At 40.8% G+C, this 10921-nt stretch overlaps 1 protein-coding gene across 1 annotated transcript; it reads left to right on the top strand.

The window, feature by feature from the left end:
• The first annotated feature begins 159 nt into the window (after positions 1-159).
• LOC126988671 (trimeric intracellular cation channel type 1B.1-like) lies at positions 160-9954 on the top strand. Its single transcript, XM_050847026.1, has 5 exons — positions 160-280; positions 7599-7755; positions 8543-8638; positions 8982-9070; positions 9863-9954. Exons 1-5 carry the CDS (start codon positions 160-162, stop codon positions 9952-9954), a joined length of 555 nt encoding a protein of 184 aa, XP_050702983.1.
• Positions 9955-10921: the final 967 nt, after the last annotated feature.

Below are 10921 nucleotides of genomic sequence, written 5' to 3'. Positions count from 1 at the left end.
CCTGTCAGCGCTGGCAGCCGGCCCAGCTGTGCGAGGCAGGCCGCGGGAGGCAGTGTGAGCAGTGCCGGAGTGAAGGGAGAGCCAGCAGGAGCCACAGGAGCCAGCCAGCGAGAGTACAGCCCCCAGCACAGCAGCAGCAGGGAGGACAAGCCGGGCGCCATGGATCCCGAAGCATTCCTAGAAATGGCCAACCAGGTCACAAAGCTTAAAATGTACCCGTACTTCGACATAGCCCACTGTACCCTGTGCTGCCTGTATGTGAGGGAGGACCTGGGCACAGGTGAGTCTCTCTCTCTCTCTCTCTCTCTCTCTCTCTCTCTCTCTCTCTCTCTCTCTCTCTCTCTCTCTCTCTCTCTCTCTATGGTGAATGTGTATTTCCTTGACCTTTAAGGTTTTAGGGAGAAAGTGAAATCGGTTTAATTGCCCTCATTTTTTTTTATTGCAGCTTTGAGGAATTCAATATGAAGTTTGTATGAAATGAATACGTTTTGATAAATCTGGTGAATTTACTCAGTAGCATGAAATTAACACAATGTTGTGATAATGACACAGGAAACTATGTGATATTGGTGTTATCTGATAAGCTACTTGTCTCACTCCGGTGTTTGACACTTTCTCATTGATCCTGTACTGCAAGGATTCATTTTGATTTATTAAGTTTGTCAAAAATTACTTGGTTGTGAGATAATATTATGAGTAATTAAATGAGTGGGGACAGGTTACCATTTCAGAGGTGATAGGTCACTATTTTTGTGGCACCAAGTTCCTATTCTTAGCGGCGGCAGGTTACAGTTTTAGTAGCAATAGCCGATAGTGCTGAACGTTTGTTAGGGACAACATAGTGATTTCACTTTATGTTGCATATTGTTATTTTTTGAGGCTTAATGGATGAAACTGTACAGTTTGTTACATGTATGGAGAGGACTTTGAAATATATACAGTATAGCTGTGAGTGGTCACAGTTCTCATCTCTGTCTTATTGGCCCTTGAGCCAGAGGTGGGTAAGGACCCATTGCCCTGGGAGACAGGACAGGTGTGGCATCAGGGATACCACAGCCTCCCTTCCCAATGTTTCCTCAGCTCCCCATTTACTGACCAGCCCAAAAGGGAGAACAAGCAGCTGGGTGAGCTCCATTCTGACTGCTGGGCAGGGATTTGAACCCAGGCCTGCAGATTTGTAGCTAAGCATGCTAACCACTACACCGTGGAGGCAGTAGCATAGTGCTAAACAACAGTGGGTCTCACCAAGACGTCTTACAGGTGATTGGTTCGGACTACAGGTTCAACTGCTTGGGCTTCCTGTCTTAGGTACTCATGGCTGAGACATGGACACTTAATACCGGTACCAACTTGAAGAGGTTGATTGATGCCTTTGGTAATAAGCACCATGCAGAAGCATGGGATATTGCTGGAATGATATTGTGTGAGGCTGAATCAAATCTGCATAGTCTATGAACACCAACTCAGGGCATGTGGCATGCTACCCAGAAGTTAACACTTCTCACCAGGATGGTTCTGTAAGAGACAGTCCAGAGTGGAAGGGGCCAAGGGGACCCTGGTATTGTAGAGTGATCAAGGCTTATTTCTTTTACAACATAGAAAAAAAAAGAGAAAAATACAAATGAATATATAAGAGTGTGTACTACATAAAATAAAATCCATCAATCAGTCAATGTGGGCTATGCTTGGGGGCACGTCGCCTCACCCACCCTATGATGCCAAGTCTGAGGGTCTCTCCGGGCGAGTCTCCATGCAGGCCCCCTTCCCATCCTGAGGGCCTCCTGGCAGGATCTGTCAACTTGCTCAAACCACAAACTCCATGGGCATTCCCTTGGTCTCCTCCACTCAGGATTGTCTCTTACAGCAACAACCCGATGAGCAGGGTCAGCTTCAGGGTAATGTGCCACGTGCCCATATAGCCGGAGTTAGTATTGACGGACCATGCAGGTAATATATGTCGAATCAGTCTCACGGAGTAGTCGCTGGTTTGACACAAAGTCATTCTAGCGATATTCCATGATTCTGCATAGACATTTATTACCAAAGGCATCAATCTGCCTCTCTGACTCCAAGTCCCCACTTCGTGTCCATGTCTCACAGCCTTAGAGTAAGACAAGGAGCACAAGGGACTTGAAGGTCCGGATCTTTGTCCTTCTACACAGGCATCAACACCGCCATATACTCGTGCTGAGCGAGTCCATAACACTGTGGGGCAAGTCAATCCACCGTAAGACTTCTAGCTAAAAAGAAATTTTGAGAAAAGAAACTGATGTGGAACTACATAAACAAATTACAGAAAAAAATTAAATAAGCAAAGATCAAATTTCTACAATGACCATAAAGGAGAAATCTCAGGCAAAACTGTTGAAGTAGAGATTGTAAACAATTGGAGTACTGTGTATATGTAAAAAATGATAATGTAGTATGCAGAATATGGAGTTAAAAAATTGAAAGGTACCTAATACACTGATAGAGTTTAAGCAAGACAGGGAAAGGATTACGAACTGTTCTGAAATATATACTGTATGTAAAAACATGATGTGTAGTGACACAGATACATATAAAAGGGAATACAGTGATGAGTTTGAGCAAGACATATAGAGGATCCAAAAAGTGAAGTAATATGGAATGGTCAAAGAGATAAGAACCAGCCAGCACTATGAAGGGAAATGATATCATACAGAGGAGAGTTGAGATAACATTTTGAAATGGCATTTCCATACAAAACAAAGTTGAAGCAATGAGAACACATAACAAAAAATCATTGACAAGTTGTATGAGAATAATAATAAATGAGAAGACAGGAGGACCAGGCAGTTTTAAGCCTGAATTACATAGCTAATGCACTCATGGACAACCACACATGAAAATGAGTTGAACAAGTCAAGTGTTATATGAAACAGGAATCCATAAATCTAAGACTTAAGAAATGTATGAGAAGGCAAAAGGAATAAGCTGAAATTATAAACAAATGCTTGGTGGAAGGTGGAAGGTGATATGATAGTAAAAGGAGTTTTCAAGGAAGAAGTGTTGAGGAACATTGAAATGGAAGCACTGGAAACCCCTGTTGTTCAACAATTAGTTATTCATTATATATTTCACTCTGTTGATGTTTCAGAGTATTTACCCCTTTTATTATTTCAATATGAAATCCTCACTATTTTGATTGCTTTGGTTCAAGTTTTGCACCAGTACATAAAATTTACACATTTTCATGCTGGTCAATAGTGTCATGTGTATAAATTTTTGCATTTATTTCCTGTGGTATTTCCTGCCATTGGGTGGGCTGTAGGTTGCTGGGAGGATGACTCAGCAAGGTCTTCCAGGCCTGTCAATGTGTCCCTGACCCCATGTAGCAGTGCAATAAAGCCTGTGATGGAAGACAATACTGAGGAGGAGGAGGTGGTCAGGTTGTCAAGGAAACTTTGATGTTACACTGGTCCTGTGTTGGGTTAATGAATTCTCTGCCAGTGGGACAGAGATGAGCATTGCCATTCTGTGCAGCTATAGCAATTGCTCCTAACTTTACCTCTCATCAGGAAATTAACCATTTCCTGTAGCCTTCTTATGGCCAAACATAAAACTGTAACGGTGGGATGGTGACACATGTTGGAGTAGACAAAATATATCTCGGTAAGCCTCTCAGAGCTCACTGTCCACTGGCTCTCCTCTGGCTGTCAGGGTAAGATGTGCATGTCAGATGGGTGTGTTCACTTTCAGTGGATGACTGGTATGACTGTGAACCAAAGAGAATGGGAAGCATGTGCGTTTAGGAAAAGTGTAGGGAAAGGTGACACAAAGATGGCGTGCAAATTTTGTGTTGTTGCTACTCTGTCTATGAACTCTAGGAGCCACAGCCACAATAAAGGCTTAGTATGTTAAATTGAACGGTGTGTGCCAAAGAATGTGTATCACCCTCATACAGGCCAAAATTGAATCTAGAGAATGGTTGCTATCATTTTTTATTATTTTTTTATAATTTTTTATGAGATTTTTATCACTGGAATCTATAGGGGGGATATAGGTATAAAGTGACAGATTTTATGGAGCTGATAACGTGGTGCTGATAAGACATTTTCAATACTATCGCACTAATCTTGAGCCTGGTTTGTAAGTCTCAACTCCCAGGTGTTAGAAATAATTGAGAAAATGTCACTGCTAGGGGCTGTTTTTATGAAGTTTACATATTTTGATGTCTTAAGAGTTCAGAAAGAAAAAGTTTTAGTGGAATGATAACACTTTGAAGTCCACTCCACTACCAATGTTTGAATTACAACAACAAAAAAATCCAAGAATTACTTTATTAAAATGTAGCTACAGCCAACTCTAAGCAACACTGTCAAGGTCATTGTGCTTCCTTGATAGGTATGCTGTGGCTGCTGCTGTAGGTAGAAATTGCCAAACTGTTTATTCCAAGAATAGAAATATCCCTTGACCTAATTTTCGATCACCCCACCACCACCACTAATGACGGAAGGTGGTCAAGAAATAACTCACAAGTCCACTCAGTGATGGAGGCAGGAGTGACATGTAAAGGAGAGTGGTGCATTTGTTGGAAGGTAAATATGGTAGTAGCAATGATGGTGGTGCAACTGCCTTGGCCTGTGTGCCAAGAGCATTTGGGATGAACCTGTGAGCACTAGACGACTTTTCAGTATACACACACACACACACACACACACACACACACATTCACATGCACATGCGCTCACTCAAACACACACGGTTGCTTGGTCACCACACAAGAAAAAGGATATAAGGAAACTCAAAAGCATTGCAAGGATTGCACCTAAGATGGTACCAGAACTATCAAGTCTGTCATACAAGACTAGATTGGAGGAACTGGGCTTACCAACACTGGAAGAAAGAAAAGAAAGAGGAGAGCTGATAGCTTGTACAGGAATACAGGTGGATTGGACGTGTTGGATAGAAATGATTTCATCGAGATGGAAGGGAGGAGGGAACTAAGAGGACAAGTAAGAAATTGAGGAAGGGGACTTGTTTGAAAGACATAAAGAAGTACAGTTTTCCACACAGGAGTGTGGATATATGGAATGGTCTAAACAGTGACTTTGTTGAAGTGGGCAGTGTCCTTAAAATGAAGGAAAAGTTGGACAAATATAGATTGGGAGACAGGACTGTCCAAGCTTGAGCTCAGGCCCTGCATACTACAAATAGGTAAATGCACACACACACACACACACACACACACACACACACACGATTCATGGGTACTTGAGCTCTCAGTTTGCCTTTCCAGCAGGCTGAGGTTCGTGCCTTCTTGAGACTGACAGGTTTTCTGCTGACAAGGAGGGGTTGCTATGCCCTCCTGATAAGTGGTGGCTCCAGTTTTCTCCATAAGTTGGTTAATGAGGTCCAGAGGGAGGCAACTTGCTGGCAATCATGAGTCCAGCACTTGATCAGATCATGACCATATGACAGTTCCCCCTCCCTACCCCCTCACAAGCCTTCCATATCATTTGAGGTTTAGGGTATCCTTCCCTTTCTTGATGTTACTAAATAGGTTGGGAAAGATGAACATTGAGGGTGAAATTACATGTTTGAGATTTATTATGTCTTGGAATAAGGTCACAGTACTAATTTCATGGCCGTGTGCCTGACTAGAAATTTATAAAATTTAGATTTGATAATTCTAGCATCAGGTAAGCAAGCAAGGACATGCAAGCACATGTGAAAACTTTGGCAAAGGTAGAGGCCACATTTTCCACAATACAGGGGAAGTTAGAGAAAAAATCTAAAGGTGAGAATGAATTAAGTATAGATGGTGCAAAATGGCATCACTGTGATTGGATTGCTTCTCCGCTGAAAGTGTCCAGACCTCTAGTCACTAGTGAAGCTCCTACATGTCATTATCCCAGGTAGCTTGTTCAATAAACTGGACAGCTTTTTATCAAGGGCGGTGTGATGACAGAACACTAAAAATGTTCATTTTATTACTAGGAAGAGAAAGCCATAAAAGTAGAAAGGTTTTATGGGAAGGCAGACGGTTGAGCTAGGAGCTATATATACTTTTATTGTTAGTTGAGCAGACCCTCCCACACACCTTAGCTGTGTCTCTTCCACATTATATTGCCTTTACATAATACAGCAAATCTGTCATGTACATTCTAACTCTGCTTTTCTACTTGATTCAGATACACTGAATAGTTCAAAGATGGAGGTTAGCATAAAGGTACTCTCCAAGAAGTTGAGAGTGGAGTAGGGGAGGAAACAGAGACAGTGTGGCAGTGGCAGAGAGAGAAGCAGGCAGGTGTTGGCTCCCACCAGACCTGTGTGGTGGCCCCCTCCTGCCCTTGTCTAAATTTACCCTGTCGCACAGTCTCCAAAAGGGTGCCGGTTGCTCATTTACCCAGCTTGTCCAATGAATGTACAGACACGGCTCAGATTTCATGTCGGGGCATGTGGGGTGCTGATATGTTAACCCTTTTTTATCACAGGGGCACACACTACAAAACACTGCACACTTACTGAACTGCATGAAAATGTTCAGAAAAAATAACATGCAGTACAAGGAGTATGTACTGAATTATGAAAACTATTTCTGTATATAACTGAAATAGAATAACTGATAATGTGTGTATGTGTGGCTGGATATAAATAGAAAAGTATGTAAATTAGTCATCTAAAATACTAATAGTTACTTCATATTATACTGTGAATAGATAGTATGAAGAGGAGGATTAAAGTTGTTGGCAAATTGAGTCTAATGCATTGATATGGAAGGGCCTTTCAGACTCTCTTGTTTTGGTCTTCATTTAGAGTTAGACAAATTATTTCATCTCTGACTCCTGGGAGTAATACTTGCTTCATTACAATTAAATATTAGTCACTCTAATTTGCTACTCATCAGCATAGTTTTTCCCGTGAACAACAGTATACAATATTTAGTGTAGAGACGGGTGCTCTCTCTCTCTCTCTCTCTCTCTCTCTCTCTCTCTCTCTCTCTCTCTCTCTCTCTCTCTCTCTCTCTCTCTCTCTCTCTCTCTCTCTCTCTCTCTCTCTCTCTCTCTCTCTCTCTCTCTCTCTCTCTCTCTCTCTCTCTCTCTCTCTCTCTCTCTCTCTCTCTCTCTCTCTCTCTCTCTCTCTCTCTCTCTCTCTCTCTCTCTCTCTCTCTCTCTCTCTCTCTCTCTCTCTCTCTCTCTCTCTCTCTCTCTCTCTCTCTCTCTCTCTCTCTCTCTCTCTCTCTCTCTCTCTCTCTCTCTCTCTCTCTCTCTCTCTCTCTCTCTCTCTCTCTCTCTCTCTCTCTCTCTCTCTCTCTCTCTCTCTCTCTCTCTCTCTCTCTCTCTCTCTCTCTCTCTCTCTCTCTCTCTCTCTCTCTCTCTCTCTCTCTCTCTCTCTCTCTCTCTCTCTCTCTCTCTCTCTCTCTCTCTCTCTCTCTCTCTCTCTCTCTCTCTCTCTCTCTCTCTCTCTCTCTCTCTCTCTCTCTCTCTCTCTCTCTCTCTCTCTCTCTCTCTCTCTCTCTCTCTCTCTCTCTCTCTCTCTCTCTCTCTCTCTCATTACAATACAGATCATATGTTGTAGTCTTCCCATGCCTCACTCCTAGGGCACTATCTAACCAGCTTCCCCCTCCCGTACAGGCTCCCTTCCGTTCTCTCGCAAGCACCCCCTGGCAAACTGGTTTTCCTCAATGCTTACTATCTTTTCTGGTGGCCTTCTTACCAACTTCCTTCTGGGAGAGCCTATCCTTGGAGTCCTCAAGAATAACCAACAACTGCTTCTGGCCACTGCTGTCTGGTGAGTTGTAACTGCTTAGGTTGGGAGGGGTAATAACATGGACGGTCTCATGCAGTTCATTGCTTTCTTACCTTAAAAGTTGTCCTGTTATGATAATGGTCGGTATACTTATAATGAGGCTGCCTGAATCATTACTATGTAAAAGAAAGGAAAAATGTTGCCTTATTCTGATGCAAAACAAGTTAATATCATTTAATTGATGCATTGTATTATGGAAGTAAATATATTAAAACTAAAAAGTGGTGAACTTATCAGAATTGTTTCCGGAAACTTTAGTTTTGACATATATAAAAAGTGAGTTCCCTCCAATATATGTATATATGTATATCAATCTTATCAATTAAAATGTTTGAATATCTTCTGTTCAGCCAATGAGGCAGCAAAGCCTCATGAGTACAAACTAATCTTTAAAAAATGACTATAAATTTAACAAATTTCAAACCTAACCTTTTGAAGTGTTCTAAAACTGTCTAAACTAGAATACTGCAATGTCTTTATAATTTCCTAATAATTTCAGAGTATGGTCATTTTATCAGAAATTCATATAATAAATGGTAACTTTGTTACATTTCTGCATGAATTTATATACGTACTGTATTAACCTCTTCAAAATCCTGCAGCAGCATGGTTTTGTTAACAACCCTGTGATACATTATGACCTCATCTGATTTTATTTGGTAAAACAATCAACTGTGTGTGTGTGTGTGTGTGTGTGTGTGTGTGCATGCATGGGTGCTCATGTTGACTAAGATAAGTTTATGATATAATCCAAGTTTGTGTCTTTTAGGTACATCATCTTCTACTCTCCCTTTGACATCGGGTACAAGATTGGCAAGTTCCTCCCCATCAAGGTTCTTCTAGCTGCTATGAAGGAAGTTTACAGGTGAGGTCTTGTTTTCTGGTTGTATATACAAGCTATACTCATACCATCCTTTCTCCATTTCTACATTTGTCCAGCCTTTCTTTTAATTTGTGAATACTCTCTGCTACAAACACTTCTCTAATCCATTCCAAGCATCTGTGCTTCAGTGCAGAAAGATGTATTTACTGACAATACTCATGCATCTAGTTTTCATCAATTTGTTCTTGTATCCTTTGCAGTTTTGTGGTCCTTGTTTTGACCTCAGTCAGAGAGAGAGAGAGAGAGAGAGACTGTCTGTCACTTATATAGTCTGAGAAAAACCTGCATCTGCATTGGAGCTCAGATAGAATGTGATGTCTTTCAGGGTAAAGAAGATCAACGACGGTGTGTCACATGCCGCCAAAGTGTTCCCCACCGGCTACCTCAGCATGATTCTCATCGGCACCATCAAGGGTTTGTTGTCCACAACTTCTACTGGTTTTATATTGTTTGGTTACCATTCTTCTGCTTTGTTTTAAAGTAATTTTGTTTTGTTTCTTGTAATTTTTCAAGCACTCCATTAACAAGTTCATGCAAACCTTGCTTTACAAACGTTTGCATAAAAAAAATTTGCTTTAACAAAAGTCACATTTTACTGCCCTTCCCCACTTAGCAAATGCTAAAATTCTTTTAACAAATTCTTTCCCAGGAGTAATTTTAGCCAGTAACATGCTGTACAGGCAGCCAAGGTGCAGCAAACTATAACATGCAGCATTGATTACAGCAGCACCTGCTCCACAGCATGTCTTGACAGCCATCTTCATGTTCAGTTGTAGATATAGTTGTACATTAAAGGTTACTCATAAAATACACAAGTATTGATGAAGATTGAGCAAGAAAGGAATTAATTTGGGATAATTAGGAAAAAAGTGGGGTCCTGGAACAAAACTCAAATTAACACACAATAAGACTTGTTTTTCAAATTGTTATCCAGGAATGTAGTCTGTTCATAAGGTGGGGGTCACTTATATATACTGGCACCACTCAATTAACAAGCAAGATATGTTAGAAAATCTTTGTTGCCCACCTGCGTGTATTAAGGAGGGCATGAAAGTTTGTGTCGACCGTTTGTTCATTTTTTTGTCTGTCTATTGCTCTGCATTAAAAAAATAATCAAGGAATATAAGAGCAAAAGCAAATGAACTAAAGCAAAGGGATTGCAGTTATTGTTCCCCAGATAGGAATGACAACCTCTTCTTTCCACAGGTAACGGCGCAGGCTTCCTCAAGATCATGGAGAGGTTGATGCGTGGTGTCTGGACTCCAACTGCCGTCGAGGTGATGCAGCCCACCTTGTGAGTACTCCACATGTTCATGCTAGAATTTAACCCTCTTGCGCACCAGACGCATATATACATCAAAATGTCTTTATGTGAAAAATGACTTGACACACATGTGCGTCAAAAAACTTATTTAAATTCATAGAAAATAAAGTTTTTTGGTGGAAGTACGTCAATTTTTGGTGCGTCAAAGATGAGCATAAGTTTTATGAAAGTAAGCAATTGGCAACTTTGTCCCTACCATAGATAGGCCGAGTGAGTGGTAAATGAGTCAGTATTTGCGCCTCAGGGAGGGTGTTTGCTCGCTGTCTCTGACTGTCCGTTTTCTGTGGAGAGTTTCCCGTACATAGTATAACTTGTGTTGCTGAGGGGTGACTCCATCATCGATGTTAGAGTGATGATTTCAGTTTTCCATTACTTTCTCAGGATCTAATTTACATTTTGGAATGATAATACCACCATTGTCAAGCTTGTTAAAAGACGGTTCAAATGAAGTGTAGCACATAAAATGTACATGAATTTTTTTTTTGTTGGGAACATTTATTCTTGGTTTATTTTTATTTTCATAGGATAAAATGCCTTAAATTATCTATTTAATGGAGCTTTTATGTAATCACCTTACAGATAAATTCCTTGCGAGTCTAGTGGTATATAATATGTGCCTACTTATGAGTCTGTATGGGATGTAAACTTGATACTAAGCAGGTTTGTGCAAGGCGCACAGATACGCCACAAATGAGGTATCGGAAAGAAAACTTATGAAACTTCTTGGTGTGCGAGAGGGTTAAGGGCACTGGGTGGACAGGAAGACATTATAAGGCTTAGATAAGAGTACTTCAGCTCCTTTCACAGGATAAAAAGTATATTTTTTAGTTTATTAGTAAATGAGGAAGAATAATTTTGTCTAAGAAAACTATGTTCACCTTTTAATTAACATGTAAAACAATGTCACCATTTTGTTAATTTAAATTTTTGACACTTTTGTA

Source organism: Eriocheir sinensis, chromosome 70 (assembly GCF_024679095.1).
Source record: "Eriocheir sinensis breed Jianghai 21 chromosome 70, ASM2467909v1, whole genome shotgun sequence".
NCBI classification, from domain to species: Eukaryota; Metazoa; Arthropoda; class Malacostraca; order Decapoda; family Varunidae; genus Eriocheir; species Eriocheir sinensis.
This window is presented reverse-complemented; position numbering and strand designations above follow the sequence as displayed.

Excerpts from the sequence above, each read along its gene's own strand:
- LOC126988671 (XM_050847026.1), top strand. The coding sequence starts at position 160 with ATGGATCCCGAAGCATTCCTAGAAATGGCCAACCAGGTCACAAAGCTT. Across the intron at positions 281-7,598 it reads GAGGGAGGACCTGGGCACAG|GCTCCCTTCCGTTCTCTCGC; the intron begins GTGAGTCTCTCT and ends CCTCCCGTACAG. Across the intron at positions 8,639-8,981 it reads GCTATGAAGGAAGTTTACAG|GGTAAAGAAGATCAACGACG; the intron begins GTGAGGTCTTGT and ends GATGTCTTTCAG.